The sequence below is a fragment of the Schistocerca gregaria genome, chromosome 6 (assembly GCF_023897955.1).
Source record: "Schistocerca gregaria isolate iqSchGreg1 chromosome 6, iqSchGreg1.2, whole genome shotgun sequence".
NCBI lineage: Eukaryota > Metazoa > Arthropoda > Insecta > Orthoptera > Acrididae > Schistocerca > Schistocerca gregaria.
This window is the reverse complement of record NC_064925.1, coordinates 555,472,834-555,498,793: the sequence shown is the minus strand read 5'-3', so window position 1 is coordinate 555,498,793 and position 25,960 is coordinate 555,472,834. Positions and strand designations below refer to the sequence as shown.

Sequence of the window (25,960 nt, the reverse complement as noted above, 5' to 3'; positions counted from 1 at the left end):
GTAGATCGGATGAATAATGAGGTTTAGATGTGACTGGGCTGCTTGAGCACATTTTAGTAACGATGATCTAGATACACTGACAGGCGCCAACCGTGGCCATAATACTCGTAAGAGAGCTTATGAAACTGAGATTCCATAAACTAAGAAACTGTGCCACAGCCTCGTGGAAACTTGCGAAAGTTTTCCAATTAATACATCACTGCATTATAGTTTCGTCGGTGTGCGAGAAAGCTGAATAAATTATTAACATGGATGAAATTTTTGCTCTGCACTTGAGTGTGCGCTGATGTTGAACTTCCTGGAAGATTAAAACTGTATGTCGAACGGGAACTCGGGACCTTTGCCTTAAGCGAGCATTTGCTCCACCAACTGAGATATTCGAGCACGTCTCACAACTCATCCTCATAGCTTTACTTCGACTAGTACCTTATCTCCTACGTTCCTAATTTCAAGTAGGTTCTCCTGCAAAACTTGTGGGAGAGGAACTCTGGAAGAAATGATATTGTGGAGATCTGGCTTTTCCAGAATGAAGTGGGCGCCAATATGAAACTTGCTGGCAGATCAAAAGTATATGCTCGACCCGGAGCCGAACCCAGGATCACCTGAGCAAGACCCACAAGCTTTCGTCATAGTTTTACTTACGATAGTAGCTAATTTCGTACCTTTAATCTGATGTGATCGATTATAAATAGCTTTTTATAGCCTGCGACTGTGAAAACCACAGGTTTGTTTATAAATAAATCTTCTGCTACCAGTCACGACTATTCTTTATTTCGCTTTTCGCACGGCGCTTTTCGGGAAATGATTCCCATTTTCAAGTGCGTTTTTGTGTGCGTGTGTTAAGCCTTTTCTATTGATCTTGTAAGTGTGTGAGAGTCTACTTCATTTCGTTGACATTAGAAAACTTAAAAGTCTACTAAATCAAGCAGATTCTCACACACTGACAACATTAATAGAAATGGCTTAATACACACAAAAAACGCACTTGAAAATGGGAATCATTTCCCGAAACGCGTCGTACGAAAAGTAAAATAAAGAAAAATCGTGACTGGTATCAGGAGATTTATTTATAAATGAAGCTATTCCTACCTTTCGCACAGTGTTTCAATCCGCCAGGAAATTTCACATCAGCGCACACACCGCTCCAAAGCCAAAAATTCATTCTGGAATCAATACCCCAGGCTATAGCTAAGCTATATCTCCGCAGTATCCTTTCTTTCAAGAGTTTTGGTTCAGCAGGTTTCGCAAAACTTCTGTGAAGGTTGAGAGGTACGAGACACGGGATTGGCGGGTGCAAAGGGGAGGGAGGGTTTGTGAGCCGTGCTCGAGTAAAGTACTTGCCCGAAAAAGTCGAAGGTCTCCGTTAGAGTGTGACATACACTCTTCAAATCTGCCAGGAAGTCTCAAATCTGGAATATATTTACGGGTGATCCTGATAGTTATTGACTTATCAGCTAAAAATTTCCAACATGATGCCACTGCACAGCGCTCTTTTGATAAAAATGCAATATTGAAAGCTGATCGGATGTAGCTTGGTTTTCTTTTATTAAGATTTTATGTGCGGTGTTCATTGGAGCATTTCTGATATGTGCCATATATTGTTATGATGATCCATACACAACTGTATCGAATTGTCGTGGTAAAATGGGCCAGTCGTTTTACACTTCTTTGATGAAAGCATGAAGATGACAGGAGTTGGGAAGCCTTAGCCCACATCAACACATGGAATAAAAACGGAGAAGTAACAACAGCGTTCTCTACCTCACCCTTGCGGGATATTCTAATTACGATGCTTCTAATAGAAAGGGACATTATCTCTTTTAGGTGGAAGGTGTGAGGAACACGCTCGTATCAGTTCGCGTGGTTTTATTTCGTGTCCGTCAGGGCTTGAGTGACAGTGTCAGTTCCTCGTGTACGAGGCTCCGACATGTGTTGAGGAGTGGAACGGCGGCGACGCACGCTGGACGCGTCGGCGACATCTGGGAGCCTGGAGGCGCGTCACCTGCTACCAGCCACGCCCACCACGGCTGCGGCGACGGCGAGCGGCGACACCCAGCGAGGAGGAGCCTGGGGGCGGCGGGGGCCGGCCGCTCCCGAGGACGCGCGACCACGAGCGGCCTCCGTCAGGCCTGCCATGCAACACACAAAGCGCCGCACTTCACTACAACACGTGTACGGTACAGGTTGTGTCAAAAAGAATGTACATCTTACAAAGTATTATTCTTTCCAAACTGTCGATCGCTGCGCCTCGGCTCGGAAAGTGGAGAAACGAATACATAGTCTAGTTTATACACTCATGATCATAAATTAAGGATAATTGCAGAATGGCGTGCCACACAACGTGGCGCTATACAAAACTGGCGCTAACAGCATCGACACATGGGGAACACACACGACACAGATCTGTAAGTCTACGTTATTGGTGATAAGTTGAGAAAACCGTCCTGAAAGACATGTGCTGCAAAACGCCACTGTTTCCTGCGCATGTACCACTACATCAATATGAGATATTATCACCTTGCACACGTACACAGACCGCACAACGTGTTGGCATACTCTGGATCAGGTGGTCAAGCATCTGCTGGGGTATATAGCCACCAATACTAGCACCAGTGCCTGTCAGAGCTCCTGAAGTGTCGTAGGGGTTTGAAGACGGTCAGCGATACGTCGACCGAGAGAACCCCAGACGTGCTCTATGGCGTTTAGGTCTGGAGAACAGGCAGGCCACTCCATTCGCCTGATATCTTCTGTTTCAAGGTACTCCGTCACGAGGGCAGCTCGGTGGGGCCGTGCGTTATCATCCATCTGGAGAAAGGTGGGACCCACTGCACCCCTGAAAAGGCGGACATTCTGGTGCAAATGACGTCTCGATACACCTGACCTGTTACAGTTCCTCTGTCAAAGACACAAAGAATCACTGTTTAGACTGTATTAACTGGGACCACTGTTCCAGTGTTCATGTACTGTGCTCTTTACATCCGGCTTTAATGGATCTCCTGTGAGCAGGGGCAATGGAATGCACCTTGCAGATCTCCGGGCGAATAAACCGTGTCTGCTCAGTCGTCTGTAAACTGAATGTCTGGAGACAGTTGTTCCCGTGGCTGCCGTAAGGTCCCGACCAAAGCTGCCTGCTGTACTCCGTGGCCTTCTGCGGTAACTGATGATGAGATATCGGTCTTCTTGTGGTGTTGTACACTGTGGACGTCCCATACTGTAGCGCCTCGACACGTTTCTTGTCTGCTGGAATCGTTGCCATAATCTTGAGATCACACTTTGTGGCAAACGGAGGGCCCGTGATACGACCTGCTGTGTTTGACCAGCATCCAGCCGCCCTAGTATTCTACCCCTCATAACGTCATCAATATGTGTTCTTTGAGCCATTTCCAACACATAGTCAGTATTAGCACGTCTGAATACCTACTCGCTGCACCGTAATCCGACACGCAACTCTGCGTACGTGGACTGCTGCCAGCGCCGCCGTGCGACGACCGCAGGTCAAATGCACCGCATGGTCGTACTCCGAGGTGAAGTAAACCCTCAAACCGCCCACTAGAGCGTTGTTTCACCATGTATCAGCATTATCCTTAATTTACGACCATGAGTGTTTATTTATGTATAATTAGATGTCAGTTGTCTTCTGTTTTGCTTGGTAACCTTCATATGTTTAAAATGGCTACTCCCCTGCAGAAAAGATTTTGTTGTCTAGAGTTTACGAAGTGAAATTTCGTGATTACAGTGCAAAGACGGTTGAGGTACCAAATTGATCCTCCGAATGGGTGAAACATTCGCAGGTGGTTTAGACAGTTTCTAGACAAAGGATGTGTACGTTCCTGTAGAAAATGTTGCACGAATTGAAACTGCTTTCCAACGTAGTCCTTCAGTCGGGAGTTAAAACTGCCTACAACAATAGTTGAGCGTGTGTTGAGATGTCGGTTAGTTATGAAACCGTACAAGTTACAGATTTTACAAGCTCTGCATCCTGATGACAAACACAAACGTGTGGCATTTTGAAACGAGATTCTTAATGCTAATTACAATGATAACACTTTCACGTAACGCATCGTGTTCAGTGATGAAACGACTTTTCGTATTAGTGGTCAGGTAAACAAACACAATATTCGAATTTTGGTCCTACAGAACCCACATGCAGCCACTGAACATGTATGAGATTCGCCCAAAGTCAACGTGTTTTGTGTGATGTCCCAATCATCTGCTTACGGCCCTGTCTTCTTTGATGGAAACACGGTTAACGGTCAGCGGTATTTTGCTGTGTCACAAAACTGGTTGTTTCCGAGGCTGTACGAAGACAACTTTGTTTTCAAACAAGACGGGGCACCCCCTCACAGGAGTCGCAAAGTGCGTGAACATCTGAATGAAACTCTACGGAATAGTGGGAGTGTTCGCCAAGAAACTGGCGACTTAACATGTCTCAGATGCGCTCCATGGTCACCGGATGTGACGCTCTCTGACTTCTTTCTGTGGGGTTTCGTTAAAGACAACCACTGCCATAAAACCGGGAATAGATGAAGAACTGGCACCGCACTGCCATAACATCAGTGACGAAGGACATGCTTGACCGAGTATGGGAAGAGTTTGAGTATCGATCTGATATTGTTCGTGTCGCTTATGGAGAACATATTGAACATCTGCGATCTGAACTTGAGAGGTTCGTAAAAGTGTGTGTGAAGTTTCGTATTCGTATGTCTTAAAGTTTGATAAATACAGCGTGAACCGTAAATGAGGAAAAACATGTCAAGGACAGCATGCTGCTTTACGTAACACGTCACGCACCGTTGTTAATTACGTTCTCCGCGGTGTACTGTGTATGTAAAACAGAAACACATGTTAACCATTGAACGAGATGGTGACGACCTCACGATCGCTGGCCGGGGTGGCCGAGCGGTTCTAGGCCCTACAGTCTGGAACCGCGCGACCGCTAAGTCGCAGGTTCGAATCCTGCCTCGGGCACGGGTGTGTGTGATGTCTTAAGGTTATTCAGGTTTAAGTAGTTCTACGTTCTAGGGTACTGATGACCTCAGAAGATAAGTCCCCTAGTGCTCAGAGCCATCTGAACCATCTGAACCTCACGATCACGACATGTCTACATCTACATCTACATCCATACTCCGCAAGCCACCTGACGGTATGTGCCGGAGGGTACCCTGAGTATCTCTATCGGTTTTCCCTTCTATTCCAGTCTCGTATTGTTCGTGGAAAACAAGTCATTGACCTATAGTTATAATACGACACATCAATGAGCTGATGTGTATCTCCCAGAGTGAAAGATACGAGAAAGAACAAATACCATCGAAATAAATGTGAAATTGTATTAGAACTTGTGAATCACACGTTGCCCGAGGTAAAGGAGTGTACAGCCCCATGTTAGGAAATGTGTGTCTTGTAAGCGGAAAGAGTGGTCAACGGCGAAAGTAAAAACCGCGGCGTGCATGACGTGTATACAACACCTCTGCGCTGCTCACTCTTCCCGATACTCGCCGTGTCGATAGCTGCTAATGACCGCGTCGCAGTGTTACTACAGTACCATGGCAAGTTTCACAAATGAGGAATACACCGACATCCACCTGACCTAAGGGCTTGCAGATGCAAGAGCTGACGTTGCAAGGCCACTGTATCACGAGAGGTTTCGTAGCCTGCACCTTCCATTGGCAAAAACGCTTTACTCTGTGGACAGGCGCTTGAGGGAGTATGGTCCATTTGTAGCAGCTGTAGAATTTAGTGATTGTGGATGACCGTCGACGTACAGTACGGATGACGAAGAAACAGTGTTACAAACTGTTGTGGAGAACGGAACAATAAGCAAGCACCAGGCCTCTCACCGCTGCGGTCGGAATGGCACAATCTATTGTTGGTCGAGTACTCCATAGCAACAATTATCATCCCTTTCGCATGCGGAAAGTACAGGCGTTATTGCTGGAAGACTACCATAAGAGGCTGGACATCTGTTACTTTATCCTACGGCAGCAGACTCACGACCAGCATTTTTCACAGTACTGTTCACCGAAGAAGCCCTATTTCACGAAGGAGGGTATGTGAATTCGCATAATTGGCACGAGTTTGAGGAAGAAAACCCCCACAGCACAGTGATACGAGGGTACCAACAACGATGCAGTGTCAATATCTGGTATGGTATTATTGATCACCATCTCATAGGGCCACATGTGCTATCATAAAGGCTGACAGGAAAGCGGTATCTGCGTTTCCCGGATGCTACATTACCGGCATTGTTGGAAGACGTTGGTTTCGCCTCAAAATGGTTCAAATAGCTCTGAGCACTATGTGACTTAAAATATGAGGTCATCAGTCCCCTATAACTTAGATCTGCTTAAACCTATGTAATCTAAGGACATCACAGACATCCATGCCCGAGGTAGGATTCGAACCTGCAACCGTAGCAGTCGCGCGGTTCCGGACTGAAGCGCCTAGAACGCTCGGCCACCGATGCTAGCGTTTGGCCTCTCGTATGAACCTATGGTACATGCATGATGGTGCCCTCTCTAACTTCAGAGGCGACGCCACTAGGCAGATGCCTTCCCTTTGAGAAGGATCGGTCGTGGAGGCCCTGTAGCATGGCCAGCAAGATCGCTAGACCTGAATCTACTGGATTTCTTTTAGTGTGGCCATCTGAAATTTATGATTGATGAAAGAGAGGTTGTCGATGTCAGCAGCCCCTTCAGCGCAGAATATAACATGCCTGTGATATTACGCAAAGAGAAACAGACATGTTGGTTCGTGTTCAGCAATCCTTCCTGCGAATGGTTCAACTTTGCCACACTACTTATAAACCGCCACTGCAGCTTTTGGTCATTTGTTTCTACGTTAGTTTAGATTTGCATAGCTGTATTGTACTCGTTTGTATTAACTGTCACGCACCTGTGTAGTTGTGTTTTCTATTCTGCATCTATGTACTCGTTTCTTAAAACTAAGTCTCGGACGCAAAAACCAAATTATAAAACATGCATGCACGGTAGTGCAGCCCCTCCTCACGTTCCTTTCCCTATGCCATCTAGCCACGACACATAATACCCGCCAGCGTAACCGGTACGATATAGTTGTGGGCGCTGTCATTGCTGGCAGTGTCACGCAGACCTTCACTTCTTGCCGTATGCCTCGCCTTCACGTGAGCTGCTTGACTACCTGCAACACATCTATGTTGTGCCGTGTTGCCGATCTACCCCCTTGGCCAATGTCGGCACACGGTAACACCAGTGGCACCATATTGAAATGTGTTCTTCAGTCTATTGTAGGATATAATTTGTGTTGAAACAGTTCCAGCAGCTCATTATTTTGTTTTTATGATTAAGTGCTTATATGCTTGCTTTAATAAAGAAAGAAAAAGTCAATTTCATATTGCCAGAGATTTATCATTAAATTACATTGCCAGTTATTGACATTGGAACTTGCGGAAAAGGAGTTTATGTTTGTAACTCAGTGTGTGACAATTTGCACGACACATTTCTCCTCAGTTATGACTCGCGCTGTATATGCATTCGAAATACGTATATTCTTTATGAAACACTCTGTATTATAACAACGGATGCCTCTTCAAACACCTGCCGAAATAGCTTCTGTAAGAGGGAGTCAGATGAAAGCAATATTACACACCGAACGTCCTTAACGGTGGAGAGCAGCAGCGATTTAGTAGTGTTGTTAGTGCTAATAGAGAAGCAACACTGTGTGAAGTAACCGCAGAAGTCAATGTAGGACGTACGACGAACATACCCGATGGGACAGTGCTGCGAAATTTGACGTTAAAGAGCTACAGCAGCGAGTGCCACTGTCAAGAGCACCGCGTCGCCTGCAGCACTCCTGACCACACCGGTGACCCTATACGACTCCAGTTGGCAATAGCTGATAGTAGGTTTCGAACTTGGCGTAGATCCTACGAAGTGACTGTCCAAGCTGCTGGTGGCTCCAACCTGGTGTGGACTGTGTTTACACGGAATGGGCTGGGTCTTCAGGTCCAGCCGACTGGAAATGGCTATATTCGGCTAACTCGAGACGTTTTGCAGCCATTCATAGACTTCATGTTCCCAAACAACGATGTCACATCGATGGGCCACAAATGCTCACGACTGGTTTGAAGAAAATTCTGCCTGCCCGGAGTGGCCGAGCGGTTCTGGGCCCTACAGTCTGGAGCCGAGCGACCGCTCCGGTCGCACGTTCGAATCCTACCTCGGGCATGGATGTGTGTGATGTCCTTCGGTTAGTTAGGTTTAATTGGTTCTAAGTTCTAGGCGACTGATGACCTCAGAAGTGAAGTCGCATAGTGCTCAGAGCCATTTGAACCATTTGAAGAAAATTCTGGACAATCCGAGGGAATGATTTTCCACCCAGATCACGCGACATGAATACCATCGAATATTTATGGGGCATAATTGAGATGCCAGTTCCTGCACAAAATCTTCCACTGGCAACTCATCTCCAATTATAAACAGCTATAGAGGCAGCATGGCTCAATATTTCTGCAGGGGAAATCCAGCGACTTGTTGAATCCATGGCACGTCGGTTTGCTGCAGCGAGCCAGGACAATTGAGGTCCGACTCATTTCAGGTGGTATCCCACGACTTCCCTCACCTCAGCATATAAAGAGCAGGGTGCAAACGTTGCCAGCGCTGGTCCTTTGTTGGGAACAGGAAAGACCAGAGCCAGCTAGGGTGGCCGAGCGGTTCTAGGCTCTACAGTCTGGTGCCGCGCGACCACTACGGTCGCAGGTTTGAATCCTGCCTCGGGCATGGGTGTGTGTGATGTCCTTAGGTTAGTTAGGTTTAAGTAGTTCTAATTTCTAGGGGACTGATGACCTTAGAAGTTAAGTCCCATAGTGCTCAGAGCCATTTGAACCATTTTTGAAGGATCAGCGTGAACGTTCGTTCTATGCACCGTGTCTGTGGCACAGGCTACACGTGAGCGACACGTCTGTCCTTCCGATTCCACTATGGAGAGTAGGAATGAGGCACAGCGAGGTGTACTGTGCATTTTGGCTGAGGAGGAGCGTCAGGAAAATTCATGACCAAATGTCTGCTATGTAAGGCGAAAACAGTGTGACACCTCCGTTTGTGTTTGCATGAAATAAACTATGTAGTGAAGGTCGGATGTTATTGAAAGACAACAGTCCGACAGTAGCATCACTGCTGCGGTTGACGCTACCGCCAGAAACGACCGATGGCTGACAGTGGAAAACATTCGGCTCATGTCATGCAGCGTTCACGGTCCGCTCACGCCATCATGACGGAGTACCGGAAGCTCCAAAACATCTGTGAGTGTTTGGTTCCCCACAGCCTGACGCAGGAGCAACTTGACAGAATGTACACGTTACTGCAACACCTGGAACAGTATCACGGTGAAGAATACAGCTGTCATTCCCAGTCCCGTATTATCGCGGGAGACGAATTACGATGTCATAATTTTGAGCTGTAGACCAACTGTCAGAGACACGAATGTTAGTAGATGGATTCATCCCTACCGAAAAAAATCCAAACTCGTGTACACCAGCTCCGCGAGAGTAACGAAGACCTTTTTCTTTGACTCGCCAAGCCCCCCTGCTCATTGACTTTCTGGAACATGGCGCCACTATTAACGGGCAGTTGAAATTGGACACACTGCAAAAATTGAAGCGCATTATAAAGTTCAAACGGCCAGGAATGGTGACGGACGACATCGTTTTATTGCACGATAATGATACCCACTCAAAGGTTGCCGAGGTTGTTTCGACAGTGCTGCACAAATTTCCCTGGGAAACTCTTAGACATCCTCCTACGATAGCAGGATTTCCATGTTTTTGGAGCCCTGAAGTAAGACATTGATTTCCGTCGATTTGCGTCGGACGAAGAGATACCCGCCTGCGTAAAATCATGATTCCGTGGGCAAACGCAATTTTGTTTCCATTACAGCTTTTACTGTCTTGCCTCACGGTAGGATAAATGAACTAAGGTTACGTTGAATACTTCTGAAATAATAAACAGCTTACAATTCTTTTTTTCCGTGTCGCGTTTTCATTTGACTGCCTCTTATAAGATAAAGAAAAAAAATACTGTGGGCATAAAAGTACAGTGAGAAATTTTGTGTGCTGGGTGCTGAGCAGTTTATATGTAAGGGAATATTGTTCTACACGATGGGCTGCACTTCGAAGTGTTTACTTGGTAAACAATTACTCGCCTAAGGAACCCGTCTTCAGTGACATGTGTTCTCGAGGATAAACGAGAATATCTGTGCATAAATATGTCTACAACAGAATGACATTTTCCGTACACTAAAGTAGGAACATAGTAATTACTGGCTGTACAGCCAGTAATGTGTGCTTCTAACAACGAGTATGTAAAATGTAAGTGTTTTTGATGTTTGAAAATGATATCGCCTTAGGGAGACAGTAAACACCAGCGAATATTTTAAATCTAATTATACTCCTCCTTAAACACACCTACACAGCACGGTGGGGTCCATTGACTAGCGATGAAATGATATCGCTCCAGAAAGACATAGAAATTATTTGCATGTTTTAAATGTAATTATTCCCTCCGTAACGATATCTACAAAACAACGGTAGGGTCCATTAACTAGTGATGACAACCAGGTGGTTTACTCCTGCGATGCTCAGATCGATGCATGTACAATGACGTGGCAAAAATTATGGGATAGCACCATGCACATGTAAAGATGGCGGTAGTATCGCGTACATAAGGTATAAAAGGGTAGGGCATTGTCGGAGCTGTCATTTGTAGTCAGGTGATTTATGTGACAAGGTTTACGACGTGATTACGGCCGCACGACGGTAATTAACAGACTATGAACGCGGAATGGTAGTTGGTGCTGTACTCATGGACCATCCGATTTCGCAAATCGTTAGGGAATTCAATACTCCAAGATCCACAGTATCGATAGTGTGCCAAGAATACAAAATTTCAGGTACTATCTGTCACTAGGGACAACGCTGTGGCTAACGGCCTTCATTATTGACCGAGAGCAGCGGCGTTGGAATACAGTGGTAAGTGCTGACAAACAAACTACAGTGCGTGAAATAACCGTAGATGTCGATGTGTGACGTGTGACGAATGACAGTTCCTGCCACGTCTATGAATATTAACGACTCCTCCTGTGACAGAAACACTGTATAAGGGCCGAACGTGCAGTGTGGTCAGAAACAGTCGGAAAGCTTTTAAGTATGTTGCAGGTTGGGTTGTGCTGAGAAACAACTGTTAAGAAAAAAAATCGATACGTTGTGCCGTTTCCGAGTTAATTAGCGCTGAAGTTAGCAGCTGAGCGTGCAAAGTCAAGCGGCCCACCAGATAGAACTACTTTCAGTTGTTCTCACAGCGTAGATGATAGCGCACGAGACTGCTCAGTCTATGGCACGGTTTCGATCCTTACTACCATCCGATGTCCAACCTTTGTATCGCTCTCTTGTTCAGTTTTAGAAAACCAGGCGAAGAACACGTTTGTCGATACGATCTCTGCCAGTCAGTCTGAACGGCAAGTGCAGTGACTGCTTGGTTTTCTTTGATGCTAGTTAGCTCGATAACTGCGCAGCGTATCAAATTTTTTTCTTGACACTAAATTCTCAGTAGAACGTACCCTGCTATGCTCTTACAATCTTTTAAGACTGTTGTTGACCACCCTGTATAGGGAGGCCAAACCTGATGCCAACTCATATGAACCGTGCAATGAGCAAGTTTGACGTAGATGCTACAATATCCGTGTGTATTATACAACGTGGTTGTGAATTCAGATCCGAGACGTACTTACACATGGTGTCCAAAATTAAAGCAGCATCCCCGATATTCCCTGTCCTATATCTAACTGATGATATAATCATACAAATTGTCAACAGATGTCTGTACGATAGTGTTCTTCAAGGAATACCACGCCAACGATGACGTCAAGGCACCTGTCAAATGGATTATTGTTTGCCGGCTAGACCCACATCCACAATCGCTATGTACACAGTCACAAACGGTGCAGTATGACGCAGAAAAAGCCCTATCAGAATCTCCGCAGTGGAGGGCCGTAGGAGGCCTCGAAGTTGGACAGTTGCAAACGATGTGACACTATGGCTTAACGTGAATCGTTCTGTTGTTTTCCGGAAGTGGCGACAGTTTCTAGAGGACGAAACTATACCCGGAAGATCAGTGAAGGGCCGACCGCGTGTGACATAAGACAGAGAGGCCTGTTATTTGGCTGTAAGTGCTGGACAGTACCGCCTAGTACTGCAGCTGGCATCTGACCTCGGAGCATCCGCTGGACGTTCGGCATTCAGAAGGCTTCGGCAGAGTAGCTTTTTGTTGGAGACATACTGCACATTTACCTCTGACGCGCTTTCGCAAAACGGAACGTCTATAGAGTGGAGTCATTAACATGCCACCTGGATAGTGGAACAATGGTAGAATGTTTTTTTCACAGATGAACCCCGATTTGTTCTGCAGAGTGATTTTCGACGGATTCGCAGCTGTAGGGAATGTGAAACATGATTTCGGGCTCCAAACATTGTGGGAACGGACCGATATCGAGGAGAATGCCTTATGGTGTGGACAGGAATTATGTTGATCACGGCAATACCTCTTAACTGTTGTCAGGTATCAAGAAGAAATCTTGAGACTGTGGGCCCAGTCTTCTAATTGATAGGCGATGATTCTCGAGTTCACGGAGACCAGGTGAGTGATGTTTCCTTGTAAACAGAGAAGGTACTGCAGCCATTGTATGCTGGTTCTCTCGATTTTAATTCCAATGATAATATCTGGGATTCACTAGAGAAGCCGACTGCATCACACCAGCATCCCCCAACCATTCTCCAAGACTTGTGAGTAGGAAGAATGGCATTTTTGCCTTAGCATGAGTTGGGTGATATCACTCACAGCATGCCTTATCGTTGTCAAGTGCTTATTGGTGCCAGAGGTGGTCACGTCCCATACTGAGAACGTTAGCTAGTTGTCGGGACGAGTTTGCAAATCCGTGAAGTTTGTCAACTATTATGCATTTTTAGTTGATTCCTTTTGTGTTCATTGCATTGTTTCTACTTTACTATTACCTGTCTATACTTTTTTGTGGCAAAATAAATACAACCCTGCCAAACTTCCGTTTGCTGTTTTAATTTTGGACACCAACACTTAGTCAACTTACGAATATATGGAAGAGAACTCAAATTTATACCTATCACATTAAAACAAAGTCAGACTTCTGTTCATACATGATATTAAGTAACCCAGTGTGGTCACTAAAGTTATCGTGTGCATGTATAAATTGTAGCTTTGCATTGACCAAATGATTATTGAACATCACTGTCTCTATGGCTTCAAAACAAGTAAGGCAAGATATAAAACATTGATCAGCCCCATTCAAAAAACATGCTCGTTGCATTGAAGGTTTGTATATCATGTACAACTTGTACAAGTTGACCATGCCACCCTTCACGCTGACTTGCCCGTTAAGTGGTGTATATGTCCCAGTCTGTTGTATGGAAACAGCGAAGCACGATTGTTCGCTGTGGAGATGTGACACAGAGGCAAAAAGGAGGAATCGTGTATGGTCGTGAGTGCAGTTGGTCCATGTGTTCGCCCAGCAACGTGAACTGTCCAACGCAGTTGGTTGTGGACGACTTACTGCCACGTGTCACGGAGTATGTGCGGTGGATCCTGAGCGACATGGTCAGTACACGAGTGTCACACCTCGCCAGTGACACTCGATTTCCAACCCGACAGGAATGGTAGCTTTAAGAGAACGCATGTACGTTTGAACAGTTTTCAAGCGAACGTTGCAAGGGGAACGGCTTGCAGTAGGTGTATAGAGTCGGTATATTCACCAGGAAACATTGCTATCAGCCTGAGTTAAAGCTGACAGAACTATACATGTCAGCGAGCTACTTTTCAAACGAGAGTGCAGCGGGTGCTCATATAGGCTGCAAACCCGTAGAGTGGTTAGGGTGGAGGGTGGATGTCTTGGTGGTATCTTTCGTTCCATGGCTGTGACTCACTGTACCTCAACCGGGATGTCAGTTTAAACATTTCCGGTGCCCATACGTTATTCTTTGTTCTCCATTGTTCAGTTGAGTATCGTGTGGACACTCCTGTATTCTAGGCCGACAACAGCCGTGTTCATAACGCCGCACCTTGAGTGGCCCGCTAAATCACCCGATCTTAAAGCTACAAAATACGTCATGTATTGGTTGGAATGGCGGGTGGAACTTAAGAATCAATGTCTCCTGCATCTGGTAGCTCTATGAGCTCTAACCGTCAAAGAGCTGAACATAGCTTAGCTGAACGATATCGTGGACCTTCATCCCCGTCGAACTGAGACCCTTATCAGTTACGTATCTCACCGATAGGGGCCATGATACAGAGAATTCACTTGATATATTCGAGGTGTACGGTGTTCTTACATTAAGGATTCTCGCTCTGTACTATTCAATTTTGATATGTTTCAGACTCCACGCTTTTCTGTGAGAAAATATTTATTGGTAACACTATCCTTGAACCTTCGCCACTTCTTCGATATTTCTTCTTCAGAGCAAAACCTACTTATTTTTCTCATCAGACTCATTTGATGCGGCACGCCTCGAATCCCCCTCTTGTGCTAACCTCTTCACCTCTGAATACCACTTGTAATCAACGTCAACAGTAATTTGCTGGATAAGTCTCACTCTCTGTCATCCTCTACAGTTTTTGCCCTCTTCAGCTCCCTCCACTACCACGGAAGTTATTCTGTGTTGTCTCAACAGATGTTCCACCGTCCCGCCCCGTCTTCTTACTAGGGATTCCGATATACTCCTTTCCTCGCTGATTCTCTGGTGAACATCCTCATTACTTACCTTATCAGCTCTCCTACTTTTCAACATTCTACTATAGCAATTCATCTCAGATGCTTCTATTCTCTTCTTTTGCGGTTTTCCAAAAATCCATGTTTCATTACAATAGAATGCTGTGTTCCAAACGTAATTTTCAGAAATTCAGACATTTCTTTTTCTAATTAGGGGCTATGTTTGATACTAGTAGACTTTTCGTGGCCAGGTATGCCTTTTTGCCAGTTCTAGTCTGCTTTTGATGTCCTTCTTAGTCCTCTCGTCGGGGAGGACAGCGATATCACTAGTTAATGTTGTCACTGATATACATTGAGCTTGAATATCAATCCCGCTCTTGAACTTTTCTTTTATTTCAGTCACAGCTTCTTTGACTTATAGACTGATCAGTAGGGGTGAGAGATTACATCCCTGTCTTATACCATTTTTAAATGAGCACTTAGTTCTTGGTCTTCCACTCGTATTGTTCTCTCTTGACTCTTGTGCGTATTATATATTATGTGTCTTTCCCTATAGCTTAACCCTACTTTTCTCAGAATTTCGAACATCTTCCTCCATTTCACATTGTCGAACGCTTTCTCCAGGTCAACAAAGACTATGAACGTATTCGGCCGGACTCAGGTGCGATCTGAGACTGCTCCTCGAGTGGACCTAGTCAGTTATATACACTCCTGGAAATTGAAATAAGAACACCGTGAATTCATTGTCCCAGGAAGGGGAAACTTTATTGACACATTCCTGGGGTCAGATACATCACATGATAACACTGACAGAACCACAGGCACATAGACACAGGCAACAGAGCATGCACAATGTCGGCACTAGTACAGTGTATGTCCACATTTGGCAGCAATGCAGGCTGCTATTCTCCCATGGAGACGATCGTAGAGATGCTGGATGTAGTCCTGTGGAACGGCTTGCCATGCCATTTCCACCTGGCGCCTCAGTTGGACCAGCGTTCGTGCTGGACGTGCAGACCGCGTCACACGACGCTTCATCCAGTCCCAAACATGCTCAATGGGGGACAGATCCGGAGATCTTGCTGGCCAAGGTAGTTGACTTACACCTTCTAGAGCACGTTGGGTGGCACGGGATACATGCGGACGTGCATTGTCCTGTTGGAACAGCAAGTTCCCTTGCCGGTCTAGGAATGGTAGAACGATGGGTTCGATGACGGTTTGGATGTACCGTGCACTATTCAGTGTCCCCTCGACGATCACCAGAGGTGTACGGCCAGTGTAGGAGATCGCTCCCCACACCATGATGCCGGGTGTTGGCCCTGTGTGCCTCGGTCGTATGCAGTCCTGATTGTGGCGCTCACCTGCACGGCGCCAAACACGCATACGACCAACATTGGCACAAAGGCAGAAGCTACTCTCATCGCTGAAGACGACACGTCTCCATTCGTCCCTCCATTCGCGCCTGTCGCGACACCACTGGAGGCGGGCTGCACGATGTTGGGGCGTGAGCGGAAGACGGCCTAACGGTGTGCGGGACCGTAGCCCAGCTTCATGGAGACGTTTGCAAATGGTCCTCGCCGATACCCCAGGAGCAACAGTGTCCCTAATTTGCTGGGAAGTGACGGTGCGGTCCCCTACGTAGGATCCTACGTCTTGGCGTGCATCCGTGCGTCGCTGCGGTCCGGTCCCAGGTCGACGGGCACGTGCACCTTCCGCCGACCACTGGCGACGACATCGATGTACTGTGGAGACCTCACGCCCCACGTGTTGAGCAATTCGGCGGTACGTCCACCCGGCCTCCCGCATGCCCTCTATACGCCCTCGCTCAAAGTCCGTCAACTGCCCACACGGTTCACGTCCACGCTGTCGCGGCATGCTAGCAGTGTTAAAGACTGCGATGGAGCTCCGTATGCCACGGCAAACTGGCTGACACTGACGGCGGCGGTGCACAAATGCTGCGGAGCTAGCGCCATTCGACGGCCAACACCACGGTTCCTGGTGTGTCCGCTGTGCCGTGCGTGTGATCATTGCTTGCACAGCCCTCTGGCAGTGTCGGGAGCAAGTATGGTGGGTCTGACACACTGGTGTCAATGTGTTCTTTTTTCCATTTCCAGGAGTGTATGTCTGTGGCCTTTCCCATACACTGGCGGTTGCAGGCGTTCCCTCTGCGGTCCGCGCCCACATGCGGCAATCTTTTGGAACGTTGGCGTTGCGTTTCCGTCTGCTGCGGGGCTTGGAGTTCCCTCTGAGGTCCACGCCCACCTGACCCGCTCCTGGGTGTTCCAATTTCGGTCCGGTGTGTTTTGAATTCTGTCTGAGGTACCAGGCGTTCTAATTGCGGTCCGTTCCCGCTCACTGCGAACTGCTGGAGCGTGTGCCTGAGGTGCCCTGAAGGGGCCCAGCTACCCCTCGGCATGGAAACATGTTGAGGTAGTGGCCATTCCGAAAGCAGGGAAGGACACCAGGCTTGCCCAGAACTACAGGTCAATCAGCCTTCTGCCTTCCACCTCAAACGTGTGCCCCCGTACGCGAGAAGGCTGCGCCGCCACGCCAGGAAAGGAGGCCTGCTTCCCGACGAGCACTTCGGCTGAAGACACCCGACACAAAAAAAGCTGCTGCGACTCATGGAGGAGGCGATGGGGGCGCTGGAGCGTCGTTAGTACCTAGGGACGGTGCTTCTCGACGTAGCTGGCGCCTTCGACTGCATGTAGCACAACGGCCTCCTGTACGGATTGCTTGTACATGGGGTGCCAATGTCAGCCTGCTCCGATCGTACCTCCAAAGAACGCACCTTCCACGTGCGAGCCGACGATGGTACGTCAACAGCACGTCCCACTACAGCGGGAGTACCACAGGGGTTCGTCCTCGGCCTCCTTCTGCACTGCCTCTATACTGCAGATAACCATAAAACGCCGAGGGTCCACATGGCACTATACGCAGACGACACCGCGCTGTTCGCGAGAAGCATGAACGCGCAACTGCTGCGTTGCCGACTGCCACTCGGTTGCTAAGATCTCGGAGCTTGGGCCACAAATAGCGGCTGAAATTCAACAAAGGCAAGTGCCAGGTGGCGATTTTCACGCGGAAGAAGGTGCCAGTGGAAGTTAGGTCAGTGCAGATCATGGGTGGCCCCACCCCACGGTCATGCACTGGTCGATAACTCGGTGCTACACTCGACAGGCGCCTGCCGTGGAAGCCGCTTATTCGGGAGGTGCGAGCAAAGGCGCTGGCCAGGATGCGCCTGCTGTACCCGCTGCTGAACCCAGAGTCGACACTACATCCAGACTGCGGCAGAACACTCTCCCTAACACTCATTAGGCCAATGTTGGAGCACGCTGCCGTAGTCTGGGGAAACGCGGCCGACACTTCAGTGAAGATGCTCCAGAATGTGCAGAACAAAAGCTCTCAGGCTTGCACTGCACCTGCCATCCGATTTTTCCACGAGGAAATTATATGAACTCGCCGGAATACCGCCGCTTAGTCAGCGCTTCCGGCAATTAGCGGCAAGCTTCTACGTGGCAGCGAGGGAAGCCAAAACCGACTCGTCAGTGGACTTGGGATTCAGGTCCACTGGCGACCGACGACATGCTGACCGGACGTGCTGCACGAGTAGCGACTATGCACCAGCATCAAAAGAAGAAGAAAACAACACAAGTGACACCAAGAGGGAAATTCATGAAACAAAAGAGAGAAAACACATAGGCAGCTGTCAACAGTATCGGGTGCTTAACCTACGAAGAAACAAGGCAAGAAGCCTTAAAAAGTCACGACAGGGAACATGAGGTGTGCTTCCTTGTTTGTATGAATGGTGTGTGTTTGTGTTTTGCTGATAAAGGCTTTGGCCGAAGCTGTATGTAAGTGCCTTTCAGCTGTGCCCGCCGTCAACTTAACGTGTCTCCCATACCGTAAGTAGCAATCTGTCTGTCCCTACGTTGTTGAAATTTTTATCTGGAGTTTCCATCGCAATAGTGAAAGCCAGACATCAGGCAAGAAAAACTCATTGCTGTTATGACGCCTTTTGGAATTCATCAGACACCGAGGAGACTAGTGGGCCAGTGCTTGTTGCACAAGCAACTTGAAACCGCATATCAACATGCAGTTATCGCTCCTGGATATCTGATGATGGACAATCTCCAAAACGCGTCATGTGAGCCATAAAAGCATTCCTTGTCTGACGTTTGACTTTTGTCATTGCGACCCAGTCAGCCTGAATGGAGACCTGCTGATTATTATAATAATGGTAGCCTGTCTGCTCCATAACTTTATGTCACATTTATACTACGGAAATTGGAACATTGTCGATAATTTTGGGATGAACCATCTATGCACACAATTAAGTTTGTACAGGTCCACAACGAGCGACTTCTACTTGCGCCTGGCCGATTTCTGCTTCAATGCTACTCTAAAGATGCATGAAAAAGAAAGGTTACATCAACATCTGTTCTAAAGGGTATCGGCTGCCTTCACATATGCTGAAACTGCCTTAGTAAAGAACAGACAGTGACGTTAATTAATAATGTTTAACCAACAACTGCCAATAATGCTGAAACCGAGCTAAAAGTGTCTTATTTGACGTCATCATTAGCAGTCCATACCTCTACTACACACCTTAGTTCAAATAATAGTAATAACAGTAGCAGTAATTATAGTATGCTTTTTTATACACCCGTATTGTATGAGTTATGATTCCTGACATTAGCTGAAGCGTAATTTCAATCACCGAAATACACTGCCGGAAAAAGTTAGTACATCTGGAAAGGCGACGTCGATTTTTGGCCGAACGTGGCATATGTCACTGATAAAGGTTTCAACCTCGTCCGCTAACAGATAGCGTAGTGGTACAGCTAACAGGGCGCCATCTGTATCTACTCTTTAATAGAGAATGCTCACAGCTCGACGGCTCAATATAGTGAAGCAAGCAGGCAACCATTCCACGAAGACCCACTCGTGCTAAGTGGAAATGAAATGAACGTATGGCATCGTTGGCCGGGAGGCCCCATCCGGGGAAGTTCGATTGCCAGGTGCAAGTCTCATTTGAGTCGACGCCACATTGGGCGACTTGCGCGCAGGTGATGAGGATGAAATGGTGATGAGGACAACACAACACCCAGTCTCCGAAGGGAGAAAATCTCCAACCCAGCCGGGAATCGAACGCGGGCCCGCTTGCGTCGGAGGCGATCACTTTACCACCCAGCTGAGCAGGCGGTGCTTCCTACAGACAACAGAGCGAGTTTTACATGGGTGAAATTGTGCCCTTTGGAATGACGAGATGGTCCTTTCGGAAAATTGCCACAAAGGTTGGAGGTGGCGAGCCAGTGTGCAACGGTGGTGGTATCAATTGTCACACCTGTAGATGAGGTTCTAGATGTCTAGGCAGCACCGTCGTATTGTAAGGGCATGTTAACGTGTGAGGATTGGCCAGGAGAGTAAAGCAGTAGGCACCCGTTGAGGCGAAAAATCGAACATATTTTTAACTGTGAATGTTTAATGCCCTAGAAAGGACAAGCAGGCTTAGAGAAGCGGCCGAGACTGAATGGGCAGCTGCCCAAGAAAGCAGGAGAGGAGGACACCTGGTCGGGTCGGAAGCTGCCAGCAAAAGAGAGTTGACGACGTGTCCGCTCCCAGACGCTGGCCGCGGTTCCACTCCCCAGTAGATAACCTCCAAGCCTCCCTATTGGTTGGCCAAATCGAAGACGCGCAGTTCGGTAGCGTTACCTCGTCAGCAACACGTTAATTTAGCTGCTGATGGTTCAACACGAGAGTTTCAAAGAGGTTATATCCGGTTCTGGGCAACGCAACTGAGGCGCTGCAAATAGCCGCCAGGCAGAAGGCACTAACGAACATCAAGTGAAAAATAAAAATAAATTTTTATGCTAATAAATCCATTCAGTAGCGGCCCCCACTGTGCACGCAGTAGTGGCAGATTATGCAGCTACCACAGGACAGAAAAGAGCGGCACGAAGCCTAGACTTGTCAACACGAACTGTTGCGATCCTGTTGTTATCAGTGGCACTATGGGGGCATCTCACTTCCAGCTTGTTTTCAACTCACGCCACAGCATCGACGTGCACGATTTGACGGGTGCCGTCAGGGGATCGCTTTGATGACGAAATACATCTACATGATTACTCTGCAAATCACACCTAAACCTTTATCTTCGAGCTCTGATTTCGCTTATTTTATTTTGAATATCATTCGTACCTATGTGGGTTGGGCTCAACAAAATACTTTCGCATTCGGAAGAGAAAGTTGGTGACTGAAATTTCGTAAGTAGATCTCGCCGCGACGAAAAACGTCTTTGCTTTAGTGATTTCCATCCCAAATCGCTTATCATATCTGCCACACTCTCTCCCCTATTTCGTGATAATACAAAACGAGCTGACCCTTTTTGCACCCTTTCGATGTCCTCCGTCAACCCCACCTGGTAAGGATCCCACACCGCGCAGCAATATTCTAACAGTGGATGAACGAGTGTAGTGTTAGCTGTCTGTTTAGTGGACTTGTTGCATCTTCTAAGTGTCCTGCCAATGAAACGCAACCTTTGGCTCGCCTTTCCCACAATATTATCTCTGTGGTCTTTCCAACTGAATTTTTACACCCAGCTACTTCGTTGAATTGACAGCCTTGAGAATTGTACTGTTTATCGAGTAATCGAATTGCAACGGATTAGTTTTTGAACTCATGTGGGTCACCTCACACTTTTCGTTATTTAGCGTCAACTGCCACCTGCCACACCATACAGCAATCTTTTCGAAATCACTTTGCAACTGATACTGGTCTTCTGATGACGTTACTAGACGGCAAATTACAGCATCATCTGCGAACAACCTAAGAGAACTGCTAAGATTGTCACACATGTTATTTATATAGATGAGGAACAGCAGAGGTCCCAGGACGCTTCCCTGGGGAACACCTGATATCACTTCAGTTTTACTCGATGATTTTCCCTCTATTACTGCGAACTGTGACCTTCCTAACAGGAAATCACGAATCCAGTCGCACAACTGAGACAATACCCCATAGGCCCGCAGCTTGATTAGAAGTCGCTTGTGAGGAACGGTGTCGAAAGCTTTCCGGAAATCTAGAAATACGGAATCAACTTGTGATCCCCTGTCGATAGCGGCCATTACTTCGTGCGAATAAAGATCTAGTAGCGTTGCACAAGAACGATGTTTTTTGAAGCCATGCTGATTACGTATCAATAGATCGTTCCCTTCGAGGTGATTCATAATGTTTGAATACAGTATATGCTCCAAAACCCTATTGCGTGCCGTCGTCTTCAGCGATGAAAGCAGGTACTGCTTGCTTGCAAGTGATGGTGTTTGCGCGTCCGAGATACACCTGGCGAGCGCTGTCTCCTAGAGTGGATTCGTCCAAGACACACTGGCCTCAACCCAGGTGTTATGGTCTGAGGTGAGAAGAGTTACAAGCCTCGTTGTCCTTGGTGTCACTGGAGGGGATGCTAACCAGTGCTCGTAACGTGCAGAATCTTGTTCGACCTGTTCTTCTACCCTTCTTGGCAAAAGGTGATGTGTGGTTCCAAGAGTGTAATGCTCGCCCACACACGGCGCGTGAAATTCAAATGCTCTGAGAGACATGCAACAGCTTTCCTGGCCAACACGACTTGTCTCCAATGGAGCACGTATGGCATTTTATGCGACGAGAAGTGACTCGTGCAACCCATCAACCAACAACTATTACAGAACTACGTGAAAGGTCGAAAAGGCATGACATAACTTGTATTCGCCATCTGTACGGTTGACTCGATGCCAGAGGCAGCGCCTGCGTAGCCACCCGTGGAGGCTACACAACGTACTAATACGAGTGTTTCACCACAGGTCGACTAATGGTACCAAAGAATCGTTTGTGCTTTTGATCTGTTTATTTAAGAATTGCATGTACTCAATAAGCACGGTTGCAACAATAAGCCTCGAGTGAACTGGAAAGCTCTGAGAGTGTACTAATTTTCCCCACTCTGCTCAAAATCAGCTGGCTACTTTATACCCTTCTTGATAATTATTACCAACGTAACTGAATAATTACTGCATGAATCTGTCAGTCTCAACAATACAGATAACAGTGATTGATGAAGTAGTACAAGAAGTTGTTTCATCTTATTTAAACATATAAACTGTTGTAGTGTTGCATATATTACGTGTATTGTGGATTACACATGAACGAGAGGACAAAAAAAAAAAAAACACACACACACACACACACACACACACACACACACACACACACACACATACATACATACATCTGCATCACGACTGCAAATGATTGCAACTTTTTTCTAAACACTATTGTAGACTATTCACAGAAACTGTGAAACACCAAACTTTTGTATGTTTCTCTACCAGAGGGATACGACACATCAAAACATAAACTGTAAATACAAGCAAGAGGTGTTTGTAACCGAACATTCGCCCAACAGAAAAGAGCAAGGAAATATTGCATGGACACTTTTAGGTACCACAGTGGAATTCGCTTAGAATAATTTAGAACCCTGTCAAAATCGAAATTAGGTTTACCTTAAGGGAAAAAGATGGAGGTGGCTTACATGATTAGCGCAACAGACTCGTTTTACGAACGAAGGCAACCAATTTGCGTCTTCTGTGTTGTCCCAAGAAAATGTCACGATGGTTACCACGAAAAGACACACATAATTTCCTAATCCACACTAACATTCCTGCCTTCAATATTCCTTGCTCACATTTTCAGACCATTGCAAAAACAGAAACAATAACTTTGCATTGTAAAATAGAGCATGAGAGATATATTTACGTACCTCCAACAACAGCTACGTGGTTATCCGTCGCCGAGTGCAACTTTATCTCTGAAACAAAAGAGAAAAACTGATGAATGTTCCACGTCGTGAATGAATTACGATAAAATTTGATCATTCATCGATATGTAGGCATCGTCCTCTCTTGAGCAGAAGCTAGTAAATATTGAAACCGAAAATGAACAAATGATGTAGAGAATGACATTTTTGGAACTAAGGTCATTGGTTTGAACACAAATGTTTATATAATAATTTATCACGTCACGATTATCTATTTACTACAGTTTTCACATTACCGATTTCGTCAATTTACTGACGTCTTCGAACGTCATAATTATTTCACAAATGGTTTTTAATGATATTTAAACTCAATTGAAATGTACTCTAACATAACGAAATTCAATAAAATATGTCAATGAAATACATACACATTACGTAGTCACATTAAAATAAGAATACTTCCGCGCCCTCTTTATACAGTACTCATGAAAGAGAGGGACATCGGAAGTGTGGGAATGGAGTTTGGGAGGAGAGGCTGGGGGCGAGTAAGGCCGTAGGATAAGCGAGGCGCACAGCTATGCATTATGCAGAAACGTATGTATGGTATACGTCAATTTCAAAGTTTAAAAGCACTACCAAGAGGAAAACATTTAATGAAAACAAAGTAAATTGGAACATTTCACGTCTTCAGTGCGTTTTGGTCAGTTCAAGCCATATTCATACGTGTACGGTATCCTGAAATAGGTTGTAAGATTAATATCAACAATAGGAAACCAAGAGGAATGGAGATAAATCGAAATAAATGAGGAAATACTGAGAGAATTAGATTAAGGAAATGTGACATTAAAAGTAATAAAATTCAAATTTGTCTGAAATCTTATGTCACTTAACTGGTAAGGTCATCAGTCCCTAAGCTCACACACTGCTTAACCTAAATTATCCTAAGGACAGACACACACACCCATGCTCGAGGGAGGAATCGAACCTCCGTCGGGACCAGTCGCACAGTCCATGACTGCAGCGCCTTAGACCGGTCGGCTAATCACACGCGGCTTAAAAGTAGAACATTAGTTTTGCTCTTTAAGCAGTAAATCATATGACGATGGCCAAAATAAATACAGTACAAACGACCGAATGGCAACAGCAAGAAGTACACTTTTCAAATAAAAATGTAATTGCACTAACCGTACATGTACGTATTGGGTGGTTACTTTTGAATGTATCTCTCTGGAGCGTAGCCTAGTGTGGAAGTGTAACATGTCACCACGCCCACCAGGCTCGATAATAATTTTAAACATATAGTCTTCCTAAACCATACCATGAACTGAGGACTGAATCGGTTGGTGTTTCTACTGCTAACCAGCTCTTCGTGAGTGATCACAAATGTGTAACAGACGCTTATGTATATGAGTGATACCGAAAATCAATCTGATGATGTAGGAGGTTTCCCGGAAAGTAATGCGTCGCATTACACACACGAAAGAACGGAGTTTCACGTACACACCTTATTTTTCCATGCAATCTCCATCCCATTCTACGGCCTTCCTCCAGCGCGAAACAAGGGTGTGTGTCCTGTCGGTATCAAACCTTGTCCTGGTGACGGTGCCATTGGTCCACTGTGAGAATCACCTCTACTTCGTCCTAAAAATGTTTTCCACAAATGGCGCCTTTTAAAGGCCCAAAAAAGTGGAAGTCAGAGGGGGCTAGGTCAGGGCTGTAGGGTGGATGGGGTAACACTGGCAAACCCCTGCCCGGAGATGTGTTCAGCAGACCTCAGACTTGTGTGGGGCTGAGTGTTATCGTGTTGCAGGAAAGCATCTCCCGTTTTGTTTTGACGCCCGAAGTGCGTCTTCAGTTTTGTTGATGTGTTGACATATACTTCTGAATTAATGGTACTGCCTATTGGCATCACATCAATGAGAATCCTAAGGAAATGAAATCCGAAAACGAAGGAACTAGGTTACAGTACGCTTGTTCGCCCACTGCTTGAATAGTGCTCAGCAGTGTAAGATCCGTACCAGATAGGGTTGATAGAAGAGATAGAGAAGATCCAACGGAGAGCAGCGCGCTTCGTTACAGGATCATTTAGTAATGGCGAAAGCGATACAGAGATGATAGATAAACTCCAGTGGAGGACTCTGCAGGAGAGACGCTCTGTAGCTCGGTACGGCCGTTTGTTGAAGTTTCGAGGACATACCTTCACCGAGGAGTCAAGAAGCATATTGCTCCCTCCTACGTATATCTCGCGAAGAGACCATAAGGATAAAATCAGAGAGATTTGAGCCCACACAGAGGCATACCGACAATCCTTCTTTCCACGAACAATACGAGACTGGAATAGAAGGGAGAACCGATAGAGGTACTCAAGGTACCCTCCGCCACACACCGTCAGGTGACTTGCGGAGTATGGAT

General features: G+C 46.4%; 1 protein-coding gene across 1 annotated transcript in view; it reads right to left on the bottom strand.

Annotated features, from left to right (window-relative positions):
- Positions 1–944: 944 nt before the first annotated feature.
- LOC126278188 (lachesin-like) overlaps positions 945–25,960 on the bottom strand; it is a 656,873-nt gene continuing 631,857 nt past the window's right edge. Inside the window, exons 8-9 of the mRNA XM_049978103.1 lie at positions 23,552–23,599; positions 945–2,129 (exon numbers count right to left, since the gene is read on the bottom strand). Of these exons, the coding sequence (XP_049834060.1) occupies positions 1,999–2,129; positions 23,552–23,599 (179 nt within the window). The 3' untranslated portion in view covers positions 945–1,998. The remainder of the gene's footprint in view (positions 2,130–23,551; positions 23,600–25,960) is intronic.